General features: G+C 37.3%; 1 protein-coding gene across 2 annotated transcripts in view; it reads left to right on the top strand.

The window, feature by feature from the left end:
* The first annotated feature begins 944 nt into the window (after window positions 1-944).
* UBR2 (ubiquitin protein ligase E3 component n-recognin 2) overlaps window positions 945-23,103 on the top strand; it is a 168,936-nt gene continuing 146,777 nt past the window's right edge. Inside the window, exons 1-2 of one of the 2 annotated variants that reach the window (XM_001362230.4) lie at window positions 945-1,460; window positions 20,837-21,096. In XM_001362230.4, the coding sequence (XP_001362267.1) occupies window positions 1,383-1,460; window positions 20,837-21,096 (338 nt within the window). In that variant the 5' untranslated portion in view covers window positions 945-1,382. The remainder of the gene's footprint in view (window positions 1,461-20,836; window positions 21,097-23,103) is intronic. The other variant, XM_003340481.4, reaches the window with a different exon arrangement.

Consider the following 23,103-nt stretch of genomic DNA (forward strand, 5'->3'; position numbering starts at 1 on the left):
TAAAATTCTGGCAGATAGAAAGCTGACAGTGCCAACATGTTACTCCTTCAACCATAAACAAAAATGGACCAGATCCTTATTCATGATACTTACAAGTTTTGTCTCTGTTGTATTTAGACAACACCACACATATACCTTAGATATGAAATTAAATCAAAGTGAATTTTGGCGGGGCAGGTTAGGGCAAAAACAACATTCTATAGGGGCAAAGTTGAGGTGAATGATATAACCAATTCCTGATTGATGCAGAAGATATTTTGGGAAAGAAAGAGACTCATTAGGAGAATGCTGCAATAGTCCAGGTGAGAAGTAATAAAGGTACGAATTGTGGTGGTGATCCGGTGAGTACACTATAGTAATCAAAGTTTACTGAATGAATAATAAGTGAATGAATGAAGAGAAAGGGACCAATATGAGAACTATTGTGAAGCTATTGTGAAATGATAAGACTTGGCTGCTGTTGGATGTGTAGGGCGAAGGATCAGAGTACGACTTCAAGGAGAGTGCTGAGGATGCTAACTTGAATGAGGCACTCTTGAAAGAAATAGGGAAATTCCGAAGGAGAGTGGGGGAGAGGGGGAAGGAGGTAACCAATCCATCCATCTATAAGTATTTATTAAACGTCTATTATTGCTCGACATTGATGATTCAAAGACAAAAAAAGAAACAGTTTCTGGTCTTTTGGGTGGAAACACTCGTACACATATGAATAAATTCAAACTATATGCAGTGTAAATATACTGTGATTTTTGGATGTGGGAATTAAGAGGAAATTAAGAAATACTTCATGCTGGAAGTAGCTTTGAGCTAAACTTTAAAGAGAGATAGAGAACTTCCCCCACGCTGTTTCCGTGGCAAAGTCACTCTCGTTTCATTCCATGCCTTAACTCCCTCCCTACTCCACCCCTTCCCCGCGCTTGCATTCGGAAGTTGGACTACAACTCCCACAATGCCCTTGTGGTTCGCCTTCCAGCACCACCTCCCTCCCGGCAGCCCCGGGGAGAAGACTACAGTTCCCACAATGCCCCGCTCGCTCTCCATGGTGTTATTGCCCCTTCCTTGGTTTGGGACGCGATAGAGGAGATCTCCAACGCTAGGCCCCGGGGCCCGCCGTGTCCTTTCCCCGGGACCGGGAGGCGGTGACGTGCCGCTGAGCCCCGGGAGGTAGAACTAGGGGCTTCCCCCATCCCCGTCCCCCATCCTGCTCCCGGACCCCTGTCGTCCTCCTGCTTCCCTCCCTTCCCTTCTCCACTCTATCCTTCCTCTCGGCCCGACCCCCCCTCCCCCGGCGGGTTCCGGGGAGCGGAGCTGCCTGAGGCGGGGGCGGCAGCCGCTGCCCGGGTAGCTAAGGCAGGCGGGCGGCGGCGGCCGAAGGAGAGAAGATGGCGTCGGAGCTGGAGCCGGAGGTGCAGGCCATCGACCGGAGTTTGCTGGAATGTTCCGCTGAAGAGACCGCGGGGGTAAGCACCGGAGCCCGGAGGACGGCCCTTGGAGGGGAGGTCGGGTTGTCTGGAGGCACTATGGGCACCGAGGGACCAGCTGGGCCCCGCCTGCCGGAACTGGGTCACTTTCACTCCGCTGTCTGGAGTAACGGCCCGGGAGAACTAACCCGCTCACGTCGTCCCGTCGTGACCCTTCCCTTCATGTCCCCGAATCGTCGAGCTCCGGCGGCGGGGCTCCCTCCTCTTCTCTTCCCCATACCGGGAGAGTGCGAACCCTCCAGGCATGGACTCTTCCTTCCCCCCTCCCGCCCCCCCCCCCCCCGACCCTTCCACAGCCCCAAAACTGTAATATGCTCCCTTCAGCGGCCCCGGCCGCTTGTTCTTGGCAACTTTGTAAAGATCACCCTCTCTAGGTTATTGGGTGTCATCGAGTGGCTGCTCACTCACCCTAGAAAGGAGCATGTAAACAATTGTAGCATCCGAGGACCCTCTCCCCCTCACCCCCAACTCCTTGGTATTCAGCATTCATTGGAAGTGTCCAGAAATCGACTCTCCTAGGGGACAAAAGAGTAGGTAGGCCTTTTTTCCTTTCTCCCCCTAGCCCCACCTCTCTCTTTCCTCTCCTCTCTTCTGCCTGTTCTGTCTTCTCTCTTCTTATCCCTCTCTACTCTGTATTCTCTCTCCTATGTTCATCTCTCTCCTTTTCCTCTCTCTACCTCCTCTCTCCCACCTCTTACCTATCTGTGGGACTCTCTTCTCATCTGTCTTCTCCCTTCCCTCTCCTCCCTCTTCTTTGTTTGCCTTCTCTTTCCCTTCCACTTTTTCTGTCTACACCCTCTTCCTCTTTCCTTCTTTCTTTTCTAACCCCTTCCTTTTTGTTCCAAATATTCACCTCTCCCCTTCCTCCTCTTTCCTTTCTCAGTCATTTTCTCCTCCCCTTCTTTCTTCCTTTCTGTCTCTTCTCTTGGTCTCCTCTCTTCTCCCTCTCTTTCCCCCTCCCTTCCTCTACCCTTTTCTTTCCTTCTTCAGTTCTCTCTGTCCTTCCTTCTCATTCCCCTCTTTTTCCTTTTCTCACTTCTTTTTTCTCTTCCCTCCCTCCCTCTTTTTTTTTAAACCCTTACCTTCTGTCTTAGAATTGATATCAAGTATTGGTTCCAAGGCAGAAGAGAAATAAGGGCTAGGCATTGGGGGTTAAGTGACTTGCCTTGGGTCACACAGCTAGGAAATGTGTGAGGTCAGATTTGAACCCAGGACCTGCCAAATCTCCAGAGACCTGGTTCTCCATCCACTGAACCACCTAGCATCCCTCCCACCCCACTCCATACACACCTTGATTTCTCTTCCTTCCTTTCTCCACCCTCACCCCTTTTCTCTGGAAGAACAGAAATAAGAAATCATTTTTACAGAAAAGCAGATCTACAAATGCAATAGAACACCCAAACCTTTACTTTCTTGTTTTTTGTTGTTGAGGCTTGTCTGACTGGTGACCCTGTTTGTGGTTTTCTTAGCAAAGATACAGAAATGGTTTAGGGTTTCCTTTTCTAGCTCATTTTACAGATGAGGAAACTGAGGCAAACAGAGTTAAGTAACTTGCCCAGGGTCACACAGCTTGTAAGTCCAGATGTCCAGATTTGAACTCTAGAAGATGTCTTCCTGACTCCATGCTCAGTGCTGGATCCACTGTATTGATATTAGAAGAGTTATGATTAGTAGTGCCAAACTCAAACAGAAATTAATTTTGACTTAGAAAAGCAACATAATAACATTAAATATATGCTATTTTTATTTATTTTGTTAAGTATTTCCCAATTACATTTTCATCTAGGGAGTTTGATAGCTCTGTACTAGACCATTCTTTTGATTGTTTTTAAACAAAACTATGTCAGATGAAGCTATGGAATTGCACCTTGTATTTTTTTAATGGCAGTAAAAACTAGCAGACTTTCAACATGACCCCCAAATGGTGAAGGGACAAATGGAAGAAGAGCAAATCATCTAGACTGCCTGTAAACCAAACTGAAAATAACTTTAGTTTCTTAGTGATTTCTTGGCATAGATACATTCTCTAAGGCTGGAGATCTTTTTTTTTTTTTAAGCTACTATTTGCCTTGAATGGCCTGTGAACTTATGGATGGCTATGTTTGAAAGGAACAGAGAGGCTGTTAGTGTATTAAATGAATGCTTAGAAGTTCTTATGAATGAAAGAGTGAACTGAAGTTAATTTGCCTAAATAAAGGAAAGGGGTGAGGGAAGGGATTAGGAGGTGGGCTCCATATAGATCTGTAAATGGAATTTAGTTAACTCATGTATTGAATCTGTGTAGCAACTTTCCTCAAAGAATCAAAACAATTTAGTCTTTTTATTTATAATATATAACTGCTTGGTTAGACTTTACTTTCACTTTATACTGAATTGTAACTTTTTCTACCCTACATCTAAAGATCAGAAAACCTTTGGCTAGATTCTGGCCACATATTCTGTATTGACTCATGGAAACAAATGGGAATAATCTTCACTAAGTAAATAATGAGATAAATGGCAGCTAATATACATTGTTAAACTGTTCCATCAACACAGTCCATATTTGCTTACTACTTGTTTGACTGGGCAAGTAACCTCTCTCCACCTTAGTTTTCTCATCTGTAAAATGAAGCTGCTGACTAGATGACATTTGACATTTCCTCCAACTCTGGAGCTATGATTCTGCTTCCCTAAAATCCTCCAAATTCTCCTCTCTTTCTGCTATTACCTAAGTTTAGACCTTTATTACCACTTGCTTGGTCTATTGAAAATACTTTTCTATTTTTGAAAAAAATTTTATTGATGTCTTTTTTTTTTACATCCTTATAGTTTCCCCTCGTATTCTTCCCTTACCGCTAGAGAAGCCATCTCATATAACAAAGTCAAAAGATAAAGCAGAGGAGAAAAAATCAGGACAACCGATCAACACATTGAAAATGCTGAAAACATGTACACACCACTTGTGGACTTCTAAGGAGTGAATTGGGAGCATCCTCATATCTCTTTTTGAGTCATGCTTACAATACTTTCAAAGGTCTTTCCTTGTTTGTACATTTTGTACCTTTCTACCTCTGTTATATCAACCTATTAGATTGTAAGTTTCATGAGGTAGGGATCCTCATCTATAAAACCTTGCAACTTTCCCTACAGTTATCAGAGCACTCTGCACAAAATAAACATTTGACAAATATTTATTCAATTGAATAGAACAGTGAGATTGTAATAGAAAACTAGTAAGAAAACCTGTCTTAGAATCCCAGACTACCTATAAACTATATATAGTCTAGTAGTAATAGACTGTAATACTCTAATTGAAGTGCAGCTGAATTCATTAGTTTGGATTTTTACTGAATTAAAATTTTTGGTAATTCAAACTTTCCAAGTTTTGTACTCTTTTAAATGGGATAAAGTGAGCCATTGCTATGCACATTAATAATGTAAAGAAGAAAGAAAGTTTTGTCCTGAGAATTGAAGGTTAACTGCATAGGATCATTGTGCACACTGGTTCAATAATGACTATTATAATTATTAAAATATAAATTCCATGAACAATATAATATAGAGACCATCTCATCTCTGTTTCCCCTTATCACTTAAGGGTTATTTGGGAGGTGAGGAAGACATCCTGTAATGCAGATTAGCTGCTGTTCTGCCTCTTATGGTCTTAGAGAATTTGCTGAGGTACTAAGTGGTTAAGTGACTTGCCCCGCTTCACAAAGTTTGTGTTGGGATGAATTTTAACTCAGGTCTTCACTCCAAGGTTAATTTCAATAGCTTTTGCTGCCTTTCCACCAGAATTATATGCTTAAGACATTTAAAGGAACACTTTTTGTCTTCCTTCAGCTAATTAAATTCTAACTTTTCTAAACTTTGGTTAATTTTTCTGGGTTGTTGGTTGAAAAAAGAAAATCATTGCCTGGTGGCCAGCCTGATAATAAGACTCTTAAGTTAGATCAGCCATGGAATAATTTATACCATCTCCAAACCTGTTCACAAAATCTTTCCTATTAACCTCCCTATTGGTATAGTAGAAAAACACTGAGCTGGCATCAAGAGACATCCAGGCTCAGGCTCTAATTACTAGCTTATAAGTTACTTGACTTTTTTGAGCCTCTGTGTCCTTATCTGTGAAGTGGGGATATATGGTTTGTTGAGAATCAAATTAAATAATGCATGTAAAGTACTTTTTAAATCTTAAAACCCTAAATATAATTTATGAGGACATTGTCATTAGATTTTAGATTTAGGGTTGAAAAGACCCTAGAGCAGGGGTCCCCAAACTACCACCTGTGGACCACATGTGACCCCCTGAGGCCATGTATCCGACCCCCACCAACCACACTTCCAGAAGGGGCACCTCTTTCATTGGTGGTCAGTGAGAGGAGCACTTAACATGTTGCAGTGCTGCAAAGTGCGGCATCGCTCACGTACAATATTATTTCCAGGGACATAATCCTTTGCGTGGCACCTTAGAACAAGGCACCACACAAAGGATTATGTGGCTGCGCAATGGAAGATATCAGCATGGTGAGTGGCAATCTGGGGGAGGGGATTCCGCACTGTGTATACTGCTGCCTGGTTAGGGTTAGGGTTAGGGTTAGGTTTTTATAGTCTGGCCCTCCAACGGTCTGAGGGACAGTGAACTGGCCCCCTGTGTAAAAAATTTGAGGACCCTTACCCTAGAAATTATCTAGTTAACAGAGATCCAGAGAGATCAAGTTATTTGCCCAGAGTCACATAAGTAGCAAGTGAAATTGTTCTCCTTCCTTTATTTCATATTCCAACCAAATTGGACTAATCACTATTCCCAAGGCATCTCTTGCCTCCATGCATTCACACAGGCAGTCCCCCCTACTTAGGATGTTTGCTCTTTTCATCTGTGCTATTGGAGGAATATTCCCTCCTCCACTACCACCCAAAAGACTGAGTTCAAGTGCCACCTACTTTGTGAAGTCTTACCTGAGCCTCCCAGTTATTAGGGTTATTTTTTATTTTATAATAAATAATTTGTAAATGATCAAATTTTCCAGAACACTTCAATTTCTTTTTTGCCATCTTTATGCCATACTTTGTATCTTATACTTCTTTGTGTGCATATTGTTATCATTCCATTAGAATATTCATTCCTTGAATGTAGAAATTGTTTCATTTTTGTCTGTTTCACCAGTGCCTAGCACATTCCCATGCTGTGGGTGGATGGTTAATGTTTGTTGTATTGAATTGTAAGGGAGCAAGCACATCAGGAATTGCCTTCCAATGTTATGGCCTTTAGAAATTAGAGGTCACTGGATATGTCAGATAGTTAATGAACTGGTATTCTTTTCACAGTATTCTCCAAGCCTAATTTTAAAGTCAGGCTGAGTTTCCCCTCAAATTAAAATGAATTAGTAATATTTTATTAATAATGACTTTCATGTTGGTACTATTATAGGGCTAAATAGGTCTTGAAATTATTTTTCAATTATATAGTTAAATTTAAAGAAAGGCAAACAAGTAACTTGTTTTTAAAAATAGCTTTTCTTTAGCATCTTATTTTAGTTGGTGACTGGTTGGAATCACATTATCTTTGGAAATTGTAGCTAATAAACACTTGTCTCATCTCTTCATTCCTTTTCCCTAATCTGTAAGTATATCAAATGACTGGGAACATACTGCTTTTCCTAACACTATATGACTGAGGATGTTCTTCTGCCTATCAGTGATCCCATCTGTCACTTGGAGCTAAGGATTACATATTAGATGTTGCAACCAGTCAGTCCTTCAGGGAAACCCAGAGAAGCCAGTGTCCTGGGACACAAGCCCAAAGGGTTTTGGACTTGGAACTTGACTCTATTCCTGACTTTGGATTTTCTTTACCATGCATGCTACCAAAGGTTTCTCCTGTAGGAGGTTCACCCCACCCTTGGACTTCTAATGGAAGTATACTCTGCTCCTATGGTCTTCCTTGGATTGGCTGTTTCTTCCCAGAATGTGCATTTTAAGGAAAGAACCCTGGGCAGCCATGTAACAACAGCAATAACAATAGCTAGCTTTTACATAGTGCTTTAAAGTTTGCAGATGAAGGTATGCAGGTTAAGTTTTTTGCTCAGGACTGCACAACTACTTCATATTTGAGGTGGCATTCAAATTCATCTTCTAACTCCAAATCCTCCCTTTTATATGCTGCTTTATATTGCTTTACCTAGCTACTTCTAAATGTTTTCATTCTTCAGACTCCACTCTTGACTACCATGCCACCTCTCAAATCTTCCCTATCCCTACTTAGTTTTTAGCTTCTATTTCTGTGTTGTCTTCCCCAGTTCATAAGAACACATAATGGCTGGGATTATCATTATTTCTGCTTGCATTTGCATTCTCAGTGTTTAGCACAGTTCCTGGCACATAGTAAGCATTTAATAAATGCTTCTTGACTTGACCTGTCACTGCTTTGTGTTGATTAGTATAACTTTGAAATTTCAGTGTCTTAAGATAATTCTTCATCATATTACACTTTTATATAATTACAGAAAATGGCTTTTCCTCTCCTCTATTTCCAATTTCATGACAGTGTTGTTTTCACAGCAGGCATGGTTGTCCCAGACCTATGCTATATGTCTACATTTCTTGAACTGGCAGGTTTGAGTATAATGCCACAATTAAGTATTTATAGTCTCCAGTTGTTACTTTTAATTATTAAGGATATGTCTCAGTGAAAAGTAAACTTCTATACTTGGAATTAATTTTTAGAGTTCCTTTGAAATTTTGCTAAATATTTGATTTTACAGGTGACTTTTTGTTTTATGTTTCATAGAAACATAGATGTGCATTCCTACACAGAAACAGCTCTGGTGTTGGAGTCAGCAACTTGTGTTCAAATCCTCTGATGATTATTAACTGTTTAACTGTAAAAAAATTGTTTAAACTCTAGACCTTAATTTCTTATCTGTAGAAGGGGGCTAATACTTGCACTACTTACCTTATCATACTGTTATGAAGAAAGCAGTAGGGTATGGTGGAGAGAAGGCCAGATTTGGAATGGAAGACATTATGATATTCAGATCCTGGCTCTTAGACCTTGAATAAGTAACTTTTACCTCTGTGAGCCTCAGTTTTCTCATTTGTAAAATGAGGGAATTGGACTAGATCACCACTAATGCTCCTGCTAGCTACAAATCTTATGATCCCATGAAAGCTTTTTGTAAAACTAAAAGCATTATGTAGACAGACATTTTTATCATATTGAAAGAGGAATACAAAAGGAAAAGATAGTTTCTTCCCCTAGAATTTGTTTTTTGTTTTTAAAACCTTCACCTTCTCTCTTAGAATCAATACTATATATGTACCAAGAAAGAAGAGTGATAAGGGTTAGATAATTGGAATTGAATGACTTGCCCAGGGTCACATAGTTAGGAATTGTCTTAGATCAAATTTGAACCCAGGACCTCCATCTCCAGGCCTATCCACTAAGACACTTAGTTGCCTCTTCCCCTAGCATTTGTAATCAGTGATTTAAAAAAAAATTTTTTGAAATATCTTTTTATATTATATTATGAGAAAACACTCTTCCTAATAAAAAATGTATATTGAGATGTTTTCACAAAAACTTCATCAGATAAATGCAGGTTATTATTGTTTTAAGAATTGTTCATGAGCAATCCTTACCCTTTCTAAACAACATAAAATAGTGTGTGAGAGTAACTGATACTTTTTAGGATAAATGTCTAACAATATGACAAAATGAGAACTTATGGGCAGGCAAGGAAGGCAGCTGTCTTGAGCATTGAAGAGGAGGGATGCATCAGGGAACATCTACAAAAATGTACTTGTTTCATTACTTAAAGGTTAGTCTTTTTATTGGCATGAGTGGCCCATTTACTTATGTCACAGGAGACCCCTTTATACCTTAGTCGATGATCTTTGAGAATTGCTGTGGTTGTAATTCATTACCTTGCTGTAAGCTAGTCATAAGCATTTCTGAACTAAGCTCTTTTGGTCTTTGAAAGATAGACATAACAGGCCATACCTAAAGGCTTCCCAGTTTAATAGGACCTGCCAGAGCTTGCATTCTACTCAGGTGTATACTTTAAAGCATCAGAGTCATCATTTCCACACCATGAGGAAGTATTAGAGCAAGATTTTAGTGATGATTAAGAATACTTTTCCATAATCATGTTTTTTTCTGTGGAGTATAATTTTAATTTTGTACTGTATCAAGTTTCATATAGTACATTGAAGGCCCAAATCTTGCAAGAAATGGTAATACAAAAACAGTTCTGTTTTCAACACTTACATATTGGTGACTACCTCCATGGTCCTAAAGCTTTGTGTTAGGAATAGATTATTTATATCCTTGTAGTTTAATGAGACCAGAGGGGAGACTTTTTAGGGTCTCACCATACTACTTTCAGATATAGTACTTTGTATCCAAGGAACTAGACCAGTGACGAGGAACCTTTTGGAACTTTTTAGGGACCTCATGCCTTGCCATCCCCCACCCCGAATGCTCAAAGAAAAGTTTTGTTTGTTTTTTTAAACCCTTACCTTTGTCTTAGAATCAATACTGCATATTGGTCCCAAGGCAGAAGAGTGGTATGGGCAAGGCAGTGGGGGTTAAAGGTCTTTCCCAGGGTCACACAGGTAGGAAGTGTCTGAGGTCAGATTTGAATGCAGGGCCTCCCATCTCTGGGTCTGGCTCTCAATTCATTGAACCACCTAGCTTGCCTCCAGAAAAGAACTCTTTACAAAGTAGAATTGGCCAAATGTAAAGGGAGATACAAAAGCTCACTCAAGAAAATGATGTCTTAAAAATTAGAATTGGGCAAGTGGAATCTAATGACTCCATGAGACATCAAGAAACAAAGTCAAAAGAATGAAAAAAAAAGAAAAGAAAATATGAACTATCCAGATCAAGAAGAAAATACTATAAGCAGCTAAAGAGAAACAATTCAAATATCATGGAACCACAGTCAGGATAACACAAGACTTAGCAGCTTCTATATTAAAGAATTGGAAGGCCTGGAATATTATATTCCAAAGAGCAAAGGAGCTAGAACTTGAACCAAGAATCACATACCCAGCAAAATTGGTCATAATTCTTCAGGGTAAAAAATGGGGATTCAGTGAAATAGAAGACTTTCAAATACTCCTTATTAAAAAACCAAAGCTTATTGGAAAATTTGACTCTCAAATACAATATTCAAAAAAATCATAAAAAGGTAAATAGGGAAGAGGATCAAATAACTTTCAGTAAGGTTAAATTATGTACATCTTTATATGGGGAGATGATTCTTGTAATACCAACTTTGTCCTTATTAGGACAGTTATGTAAAAATTAAAATCTTAAATAATAAAAATATTATATTTTAAGAGGTTTATTAAATGATCATTAGAAATCAAGGAATAAAGAGGATACAAATAAAGACCATGGGTCCATGACTGGTTAGCCATTTTCAAAATCCCCACTCACCACCATCACTACTGGCTGCATGCCAAAGGAAGGCCAGGTAGGACTGCCCACTAGATATTTATTCCCTGTCTACAAGAAGTACGTAATGACAGGAAGTCAGTGGGATCCTGGGAAATGTAGTTTTTTTTTTTTATGGTAACAGATTTTCAATTACACATTCCCCCATGAGACCTGCGGGAGATTAGTCTTTCCAGTAGGTCTTGTAAATGTACCAACTTAGAAATTACAATAATTTGAGGATAAAAGGAAAAGAAAACAAAACCAATTTATTATTAGACACATTGATAAAAAACCTGTTAGGGGGCAGTCCCCTTTGACATAAGTATGTACATACAAAACAAATGCATTCAACTCCACACAGTTCAAATCACCATACCCCAAAGTTCACTCTGGATCTTCTGGTGCAGTGTGTTGTCTGTGTAGGCATCTTCATGGTGCCTTCTCCAAACAGTTCACTTTCTGGATTCAGAGAGGTAGCATGTTTCTTAACCTTAAATTACTCTCAAAAAGAATTTAAACTTTGCGACTTTGAATAATTATACATTCCCCCCTGAAGAGGGTGTTAAAAAACACAGGGATTATTTGGGAATGCATGGCTGAGTTATGAGGTATATGAATCAATCGACAAGAGAAATAAAAAATATTTTAAAAATCCAAATAAAAGAGAAAAGATAACTTCTGGATGAAATATCAAAGTCTTATGTGTAAAAAATTTAAGTAAAGGAAAATAAACATATAACAGGTCCTTGAATTAGTGCCCAATTTAATACATTTCAAACAGACCCTTGTATTAGGGTTCAATTAATTTTTATCCCACAAGTCTGTAGGACAAAATGCAGTAATATTTCACTTACCCATTTGCAGCCAAGGCTACAGGAAGTTGCCACACTATGAAGGACAGAATAAGGACTAAATTATAGGAGCTAGGCAGGAGCCAAATTTAAGATACTTGGTAGAATGTGGCACAAGGAAGACCTGCCTTTGACATGTCAAAACAACCGCAACCTCAAACAAGTTCAAGTTCTTTTGTCTTGGCTCAAAATTTCATCAATCCCATTAGGATTGGTTGGTCTCTTTGACCTTGTGCTCGATTGGCACTATGCAGTTTAGCTTTGTGCTTCTTTAGCACTGTGCAATGACTCTTTTTGTTTTCTCTTGTCCTGGAATCAGACAGAATCATTAAGCAAAGTCCCATAATTTTTTTAAATGATCAGTGACATCATTTTTATAGTCTAAAGCCTTTTGAATATGTTTTGACATTAGGGCAAATGTATCAAACTTATATTACTGCAAAATCAAAAATTTTAAAGAAAATCTCAATACTGATGACATGTGCTTCAAATACAAAAAGGAGAGAAAAAAATAAGAAGTTGAAATAGTATATTTATATTGCACATGCAAACGTTTAAAAACAATAATAAAAGGGTTTTAAAAATAAAAAATATATAGCTTATAATCATTGACACACTTTGTCAGCCAAGGAAAGGTAGAGTACAAAGGTTCCTCACCCAAAAAATGAGATCCATTTCCTTTTTCAAACCTGGCCATGATCCATTGTTTTCAAAGTAATAGTTTTTTATAAAGAACAGTGATACAACAGGTAATGCACATTCTAAAAGTATCAATATCCCCAAATTATAATAGCCCATTTAATGACAATAGCAAACAAACCCACTATCATATTTTACATGAATATTCTGTATGACATTTAAAGAAGAAAAAAAAAACCTTAGAAGCTAATGGATACTTATTACAAAATTTTCAGGTGTAGCAATGTTTCAACCTTGGCTGAGATATTTTTTTTAAAAATCTATTACTGCCATCATTATAAAAATATGCCAGAGGAGTCTAGGAAAAAAAAATCTCTATACTGTTTATGTTGGGTTTAAAAATGTCACCAAGAATCTAGAGATCATTCTGGTGGAAGGGTATAGTAAACTGAGGAGTTATAAATGAGAGATGCTCCCTTCTTGGGAGCCATCCAGGGATACCATGCCCTGGGATCAACTTCCCAGCTCCTTTGGTATGAGACTGTAATGTCCCATCCATTCACATTTTTACAAATGCAGGAGGTGGGATGATAATTGTACTTCACTTCAGCTACTAAAATGGACCTTATGTCTTGTTAGAGGCAGTCAAAATGATCAGAGTTGTTGAAAAAAATCTAAAAATCATGTTTGAAGACCCCTTAAAATCAATTTGAGATATTTAGCTCATTAAATTTTCCAAAGGTTACAATTGTAACAAGTTTTGATGAAGTCCATCCATCCTCTATGTGACAATTTATAAAGCCAAAATAGAAAAAAACCCTTTTTTTTTTTTAAATGGGCTTATACAAGGAAATTTTGTTCAGTATAGTTATAGGGGAAAGGTAGCCAAATATAACAGTAGTTAAAATACAGTAGATTAAAATTATTCAGGGTAACAGAATAGTATTGAACACATTAATAGATGAACTTGAAACAAATTTTAATCTTAAAACAATCAACAAAATACAATGAAATCCAGAGACTTTCATTAAAGAAAAATGGAGTCTGAAAAGGCTTAAAAGTTCTCCTCCAGACTCTTTAACGTTCCTTTTTCTCTGTTCAGATCCCTATTGTCAGTGCTCTTGGATCTCCCATAGCAAGGGAGAACTCCTTGCTGAGCACAGTGTGAAGGAATCCCAAATTGAATGAATCTTAAGAGACTGGACAGGCCAGAATGGCAAAGGGTTGATTCTCCCCTGAATCTCAAGCAAGATAAGTGAAAGGATCAATGCACTCATGAATGGTAGAAGCTATTTGAAATAGGCAAGGTACCGCTCTTTCACAAGAGTACCCATCCTTGGAATCAACTTCCTCTTTGGAAGAATAACTTCCTTCTCCCCATCCCCACTACTAGTTTCCCCAGAGGGAGTTAGGAGGCTAATAGTTGCCCTAAGGAAAAAGACACCTGGTTTGTTTGTTTTTTTTACCATCTGCCCTGAGGAGATACTCCAAGGACTCCTAGCTTCTCAGTGGCAACAGTCAGCAACAGCAGTCAGGGGGTGGAGGCCGATTTTAGAAGCAGAGCTGGAGATCAGGAGGAGGATTGCTCGGTGTTGGGGGCTGGGGCCAGGCCGGGGTAGGGGCCGGGCTGGATGAGTGAGGGCTGGATGAGTGATCAGGGTCAGGTCTGGAGGAAGCAGTATCAGCAATGCCAGAGTCAGCAGCGAGGAACTGAGGAACATGGACTCAAGCAGATGGATGAGAGAAGCCTCTTATCTCTTCTTTACCAAGAATCCCCTGGCTAAAACTAGCCCGGCCAGTAGGGAGAGCAAGCAACTGGGCAAAAAGTAGGAAAGGAAAAAGACTTCAGAAGCTCCAAAGAGAGTTCAAGTTCTCTCAGAGTTTGTGAGGGTGGGTGGGTGAAAAGTCTTGGCAGGAGAAATGTGGCTTCAAAAAAAAATTGTATCTAGGCTATCTTTAAAAGAAAATTGAGAGTTTTTCTCATCCCTTCTGGTTGCCAACTATAAAAATTAAAATTAAATCTCAAATAACAAAAATATTATATTTTAGGAGGTTTGTTAAAAAAAAGTCATTAGAAATCAAGAAATAAAGAGGATACAAATAAAACCAGCCCATGGCTGGTTAGCCATTTTCAAAATCCCCACTCACCACCATGTTAGATTTAAAATGGTTGAGGTCTTAAACTGTAGTAATTAAAATAGTGGAAGATATAAATTGTGATAGATATAAGAGAGGGTGAGTAAATTTTACCGCAGAAATATGTTTCACTACAGTGTCTTGGTTTTTAAATCAAATATAAGGTGGTCGCCAGGGAAATATTCCCAATTATTCAATTACCCAAGTCAACTGGATTTATAGAGATTTTTAATTAATACAAATGTGGAATTAAAGAAAGAGAGAAAGAGAGAAAAAGGAAATAAGTATGAAGGGCCTTAAGCCAACACGGCCTAGACCAGAGTCTTAAGAGAGAGAGATCAGTCAGTCAGTCTTTTAACACTCACCACAAGGTCTGTCTAAGCAAGGATTCTAGTGACACCAGGCCAGCTCCATCTCAGCTGACTTCACCAGAGAGAGTTCCAAAGGGCCTCTCTCCAGAGCCTCCAGAGGGACAGAGTCCCCTCAGAGGAGCTCCAGTGAGATCTCCTTAGAGATTGTCCTCCAAGAACTTCCCTTCTCCAGAGCCTCTCTCAAGAGATTCTTCCCAAGCGATCCTCATCAGAGATCCTCCAAAAGGATCTTTTCTCAAGAGATTCTGCTTTTTCTCATGTAGGGGTTTTTCTCCTATGTCACCTCCCCTAAGTCCTTACATCTACCAATCACTGTAGACGTTTTCCAAAGGACTGCCCATCTGAATTCTTGCTAAGTCGACAAATCTCAGTAAGTCTGAACCAGAAAAAATGCTGCTGTGTCGACTAATCTCCTCAGTAAGTCTGAACCAGTGAAAACACAGCTGAGTCAACTAATCTCATTAAGAGAAAACTTGCCCGACCCTTTTAGGTACCTAGCATCTCATTGTATCAATTCTAAAAAACAGGCATGGCTCAAAGAACTCCTTGCCTTATTATAAGCATGGGTCCAAGTACTTTCTTTGTTTAGCAAGGAGTTTTCTCCCCTAAAGCAGTCTTAAGTACGGGTGGAGTAGAGGTCCTCCCATAGCAAGGAGTTTTCTCATCAAAATGGGGAATGTTCCCAGTCCAATGGGGAAATTTTTAACATTCACAAGTCTGAGAAATTTCAAGGTTTACAACCATCACCACTGGCTGCATGCCAAAGGAAGGCCAGGTAGGACTGTCCACTAGATATTTATTCCCTGTCTACAGGAAGTACATAATAACAGGAAGTCAGTGGGCTCCTGGGAAATGTTCTTTTTCTTAGGGTAACAGATTTTCAATTATACAGTTAGAAGGAGTATATACATCAATGGAGGGCAACGGTGTGAATTGAATATGATGGGATGCTGTAAAAAATAAATTAAGGTATGAGAAAGAGAAATGCATTAGAAGGGGGAAGGGAAAACTAGATGGGGTAAATTGTTGCATGTAAAAGAGACATGAAAGAGCACAGTAGAGGATAAAATCAATCCAGAAGGTAAGGAGAACATGGGAATCTTAATCTCTTCAGAATTGGCTCTTTGGGAGAAGAACACATATATAGTCAGTTGGATTTGGAAAGCTGTTTTATCCTATAGGAAAATAGGAAGGGAAGGGAATAAGAGAAGAGAGTGGGGCTAATCGAAAAGAAGGCAAATTGGGGGAGGTGGAGGTCAGAAACTAACCTGGTAAAAGAATAGAGAATACACAGTAATTATAATGTTGCAGTTTTTTTACAAGTCTGTAATAAAGACCTCATTTCTCAAATACACATAGAAATGAGTTGAATATGTAGGAATACAAGTCTTTCCTTAACTGATAAATGATCAAAGGATATGATCAGGCAGTTCTCAAAGTAATTAAAGCTCTATTGTCATATAAAAAGTACTCTAAATCACTGTTAGAGAAATGCAAATCATAACAGTTCTGAGGTACTACTCCACAGCTATCAGATTGGCTATTATGACAGAAAAGGAAAATGACAAAACGTGGAGGGGATATGGGAAAGCTGGGACACAAATGTATTATTGGGGGAGTTGTGAACTGATTCTTGGACCTATGTCCAAAGGGCATATGAAGACATACATACCCTTTGACCCAGCAGTACCATTACTAGGTTTATATCCCCAAAAGATAAAAAAACAAAAAAGGAAAGGACCTATATGCAGAAAAATACTTAAAGCAGCTCTTTTTAGGGAGGGGCAAAGATTTGGAAAATGAAGGGATACCCATCAATTGGAATGGCTGACTAAGTTATGACATAAGATTATAATGGAATATTATTATGCTATAAGAAATGACAAACAGGAGGAGCTCCAAAAAATATGGAAAGACTTAAATGAACTGAAACAGAATAAAATAAGCAGAACCAGGAGAACATTGTACACAGTAATAGTAATACTTTGCAGTGAACAAATGTGAATAATAGTTATTCTCAGCAATACATTGATTTAAAACTATCACAAAAAACTCGTGATAAAAAAAAAGCCACCTACTTTCAGAGAAAAAGAACTGTCTCACTACAGACCAAAACAAACTTTTTTCATTTATTTGTGTTTCCTTCCACAAAAGGATTAATGTATACAATCATGTAAAATGTATATGGAACTGCTTACCATCTCATAGGAATGGGTTGTTGGAAGGAAGGGAGAGAGTTTGAGACTCAGTATTCTTTGAAAAATATTGGAAATTTTTTATATGTAATTGGGAAAATTTAAAAAAAAAGAAAGTGATAACAATGGACTAAAAGTTTTGGAAGGTCCCACCAAATTGAAAAATATTCAGGAGCAGGCTTAGTGGGAGTTGGAGAACATGCCAAGTTCATGTCAAAGAAGTTTGAAGCTTGACTAGTAGATGATTTTTCCCCCTTTGGGTACAACAATTAAAAACTACCCACTAGAGGTTAGCAGTCTTCCAGTTGAAAATGTACTCACATTGATGAAATCTTAAATCCTTAAGTATTAACAACAGTAGTTGAAGCAACTGCTGAGAATGTCAAGGAATTTAATTTCAATTTTAAGCAACAGAATTTCTTTTGTTTAGAAATTCATGGCTCTTGATTTTTCTAAGGGAATTTTTTCCTCCCTTTTTTCTCATTCTTTTTCTCTTCTGTCATTTCCAGTAATTAATATAAAAAATAAAAAAATAAACCTAAATATACACAGCTTTACATAAGACATACGTGTTTCTGACAAGTTATTTGTAAATCAGGACACTTTTCAACTAGTAGGAGAATTGAGGTTTCCAGTGATCATTTCTTTCATGATATAAATAGTTTCACCTAGTTTCTTTTGTTTTATAATTTCAGATTTTAATATATTATACATTTTTAATATGACTATACCTTTTTTGAAACAAGAGACTTCTTAATTCAGCTACTTTTTAAAATCTTACCATTATAATGAAATGTTACATAATTAAAACTGGATTTTGAGAATGGTTTGTGCTATGTAAGTTTGTAACTTTGATTTGTCTTATATAATTTGTATTTCATCAGTGGAAACATTGATTTAACCTCAACTGTTAGTTTGTTTAGTTTGTTTCAATGATCTAAGAATGTTTGACCCCTTCCTGACTGGTAGATATATTAATTCAGTGATAGTGAACCTTTTAGAGACTTAAGTGCCTAAACTGCAAACTTCATGGAGAGGGGGAGGGGAACAGCCCCTTCCCTCATCCCTCTGGCTTTCTAGTAACAAACTCTAGCAAACTCTGCTGGGATGATGGCACGTGTGCCCATTGAGAGGCTCTGGGTGCCCTCCTCTGGCATGCATGTCATAGGTTCACCAACATGACATTAGTGCTTTTAGATAACTTCATCTCTTGCCTTCCTGGAATTAAAATACTGGGAAAGGGGGTCATTTTTACAAGATTCGAGACAATAAATAAGATGAAGGAAAAACAAGAAGTGATTTATTTCTGTTTTTTCCCCCCTACAAATCATTGAAGTGTTTTGCTCCAAAATAAAAACTAAGAGATAGGAAAACTTTTTTAGGATTGTATAGAGATGATTTTTTTCATTAATCTTTGATGATGCTTTTTATACATATTATGCTTTGCTAATGATGCATTGAAAGCATCTGATTCTCTTTTTTGAAAAGCTTTTACCCTTTTATTTGCTGTGAAACTTGAAGGGTTTTTTTTTCCTGAACACTCCAGTAAAAATAATTACCTTATATATTTTGTTTATTTATTGTTTGTGAATTTGTATAACCTGACACTGTTGGCTATTCCATTCATTTGTTCCTGTTTTAATCTCTGAACCTAAGGTATATTCTCAGGCCCAGTTACTCAAAGGAGAGACTGAATTCTTGAAACATCATAGGTTGAAAGGATCTCTCTTGTACAAGACAAACACTACAAAATTAGTGGTGTTTGGAAATGATAGTTTAATTTAGGAATATTAGCTTAACCTGTCTTCCTGATAAACTACCTTGAGTTAACTTGCATTCCATTTTTATGTCTGCAAGAGAGACAATCTGCTGTAGTGGAGGGGTCAGCATTGACCTGGATTTAAGTTGTACTTCTACAATATACTGGCTATATTGTATAATCCAAATTATTTGACTTCTCAGTATCCCAGCAACTTTATTATTTTTAAACTTTATTTTTTTTTCAATTAAAAAGCACTTTTTTCCTCCCTTCCATATCTTCCCCGTCAGTTAAAAAAACAAAAAACAGAAACAACAACAACAACAACAAAAATCCAAAACTCTTGAAACATGCATAGGTAGGAAAACCAATTCACATATTGACCATGTTCAAAAAGCATGTTTCATGCTGCATCTTAAGATCATCACTTTATTGTAAGAAGGTATGTAGCATGCTTCATCAGTGGTTCCCTGAGATCATGATTGGTCATTTCATTGATAACAAACCCAAGCAACTTTCTAAGAATATAAATTATTGAATAGTTAGGACAGTTACTTCTTTATAGGAAGTTCTTACCCTCATGATATAGATCCTGATCCATCAAAAACAAACCAAAAAAAACACAAATTAAACTTCTTAAGAATTCTTAAATTCTTAATGTTCTCTAAAAATATGAAATTGACTAGGAAGAATTTTTTTTTAGATCTTCAGAATTAAGAACTTTCACTTAGAAGCATTCTTTGTGCCAATAATATCTTTTTTCATTTTGATTATTTAGCTCAGAATTAGGAACCATTTACTAATGTTAACCTGTTTCAGTGAGAAATCTTCAGTGTTTGCAGGTGGTAAGAATATTTTGTAGAAATACATTTTTATCCTCAGTTGTACAAATTTCTGGAGAGTTAGAAGAAATGTAGCTCTAAAGTGTATATTAGTACTGACCTTGGACTTAGGTTGTTAATAGTATTACAGTGAGAGAGCAGCTAGTTGGGTTAGTGGATAGAGAGCTAGGCCTAGAGTTGAGAGGTCCTGGATGCAAATGTGGCCTCAGATACTTCCTATCTGTGTGACCCTGGACAAGTCACTTAACTCCCGTTGTCTAGCCCTTACTGCTACTCTTCTACCATGGAGCCAATAGACAGTATTGATTCTAAGATGAAAGTTAAAGGGGTTTTTTGTTGTTGTTGCTAGGAACACAAAAGAAGGGATAAGTGAGAATAATACCAAGTTTTTGCATTTAGTTTCTAAAACTAGATATTCTACCTTTCATGTGTTTAGATATCTCAGAAGGAAATATTACTATGTTTGTGCAGGTGATCATTATTGTGGTCTCATTTAACTACTGGACAGTTTTGATAGTTTAATGTTATCACTTTGAAATGTTTCAAAAGTGTTTTCTGTGCAAAATGCTAGCCAATTATGAGTTGTTGGTTATGTTCACTTAATTTTAGTATGGGAAGGAACAACTTAGTCTTTTTTTCATATCTGAAATGCCAAATTTGATTTGGTTTCCATCCAAGGTACAACATAGAGGTGAGAGAGAGTCTAGTTCTAACGTTGGGGATGAATGATAGAATTGGAGAGGTAGAGCATACAAAATGGAACTAAAGAAAAAATAATAGAACAAATTACCTTTAGAATAATATGTGACAGATTTGAAGAGTAATTTCCTCTAAACAGCCCTGTGAATTAAGTAGTTTAAGTATTGTTATTTTCATTATACAGATAAGAAAACAGTGAAGGAACTGGTCTAGAGTATGAGTCTTCTAATAGTGCCTCTTTCTATGAGGATGACAGGCATTGATCATAAAATCATGGATCTATCAAAGTAAAGCAGACTTTTAAATGAAATGAAATTTATCTTTGAAAGGATCAATCAGTAGCACTTAAATTGCATGAAAAGTAGTTGGTTAGTTTCTTTATTTTTTACTTGTAAGGTGTTGACTTTGCTTTTTTGCTTTTTTTTATTTTTTTAAGAAATGGCTACAAGCAACTGACCTGACTAGAGAAGTATACCAGCATCTAGCCCACTATGTACCCAAAATATACTGTAGGGGTCCCAACCCTGCTCCACAGAGAGAAGATATGCTGGCACAACATGTTTTGTTGGGACCCATGGAATGGTATCTTTGTGGTGAAGATCCTGCATTTGGATTTCCAAAACTTGAACAAGCAAACAAACCTTCCCATCTTTGTGGCCGCGTTTTTAAAGTAGGAGAACCTACGTATTCTTGCAGGTAACATATCTTCCTCCTAAAATATTAAAATATTTTTACTTAAAACTTCTAACATGTTTTTCCCCTATTTCTTCATATTTTATTTTAAGAAAACAATTGGGACATTCCTAAAACAAACACTTATTAAGTGCCTGTTGTGTAAAAGGCACTGTGCTAAGAATACTGAGACAAAAGAACAAATTATCTACCTTTTTGGAATATACATTCTTTTGGAGGTACAACATTTACACAGATAAGTCAGTACAAGAAAATTTAAGGAAGGAGAGAACAGTAGTAACTGGAGGCAGCAGAAAGACTTCAGGGAGGTGCTGGGCTGCTAGGGAAACAAGTATTCAAAGAGGCAGTAGTTAGATTGTATTCCAGTCCTGTGGGCCACCTTGTGCAAAGGCATGGAGATAGAAGATGAAATATCACGTTTGGAGAACAGCAGGTAAGTCAATTTGTTTATAACATATACTATGTGAAAGAGAATCATGTAATAAAAACCTGGAATAGTAGTCTGGAGTTTATATGTAAAGGGTTAAAATGCCAAGAAGCAATTTTTATCAACTCTAGGAATTCATATATTGGATATGAAATGTTCATTTTTGAAGTGATGAGATTTGCATGTCTTTAGGTGTTTGATTCTCTTATGTTACACCGGGCCTGAAAGCTTTGTTTAAAATGGGTTACTCTGTTTCTGTTTTGTTCCCTGGCCTGCTAGCCTATTTATTACTATTTCTTGGGTAATCCATGACTGCTGCATCATTAAACTTTGCTTTGGTGCATAGAAGTAAATTATTAAGACATTTCTTTTGCTTTATCTGATGCAACTTTGTGTACATTGACTGCTCAAGTTGTTTGCTATTGCCCACTATCTTTCTAAAAATAATTTTTCATTAGAAACTTATTAACAATCTCAATAAATATGAACAAATAAAATGTGGAATAAAATCCAGACTAAACCTTAAGCTCCAAACTATTTACATTTTGTTTAAAAAAATGTAAATTTTAACAAAATGCTAACAGTATTTTATTTCTTTTCCATCTGTATACTTTAAAATTTTGTTGCTGTTATATTTGTATAGTCAACATTGTATCTCTTCTCTTCTTTTTTTTTTCCTGCTTTGCATTTCATGTATCATAACATTTCTTAGGCAACTCTAAATATTTATGTAAGCATCTTTAGGCTGTCCCAAAAGTAGGATCATTGGGGATTAAAAAATTTTTTTTTCACTGTTGCCAGATTTCACTCCAAAAAGATTGTATCAATTTATATAGCTCTATACTTATTTTTCCATAGCCCTGCCAACATTAAATTTATCATCTTAAGTTATTTTAATGGGTATAGCATAGTACTAGAGAGTTGGTTTTTTTTTTTTATCTCTCTTTGCAATAGAAAGTTTGATTAGTCTTTCAAGTGATTAATAGTTTATATTTACTACTGTGAATATTTTAACCATTTATATCTTGGGGAATTGGTTTTACTGCTGTGAATTTGTATAGATTTTAGATGTCAGATTTTTGTCGAATACATTTTATGCAGGTATTTTTTTCATAATCTGTATTTTATTTTATTCATGTTATTATTTTTTTAACCCTTACCTTCCATTTTAGAATCAATACTATGTATTGGTTCCAAGGCAGAAGAGTGGTAAGGGCTAAACAATAGGGATTTAAGTGACTTGCCCAGGGTAACACAGCTAGGAAGTGTGACCTCTTGTCTCTAGGCTTCGCTCTCAATCCACTGAGCCACCCAGCTACCCTCTGTTTTTTATTTTGAATGCATGGCGTTAGTCATGTTTAAAGCCCTTCTTTTATGTTTTCAGATCCATCTTTTTTGTCTCTAGTAATTTCTTGTATTTGTTAGAAATAGGGTTCTTCTAAAACTGAGAAATTTAATATTTTTATGCTTTGGTGTTTTATGTTTGAATATGAATACAGTTGGAGTTTATTATAATATGTGCTATGAAGTATGAATCTAAAGTTCCTTTTTTTTTTGCCAGCCTGCTACCAATTTTCTCAGCA

Source organism: Monodelphis domestica, chromosome 2, assembly GCF_027887165.1.
Source record: "Monodelphis domestica isolate mMonDom1 chromosome 2, mMonDom1.pri, whole genome shotgun sequence".
NCBI lineage: Eukaryota > Metazoa > Chordata > Mammalia > Didelphimorphia > Didelphidae > Monodelphis > Monodelphis domestica.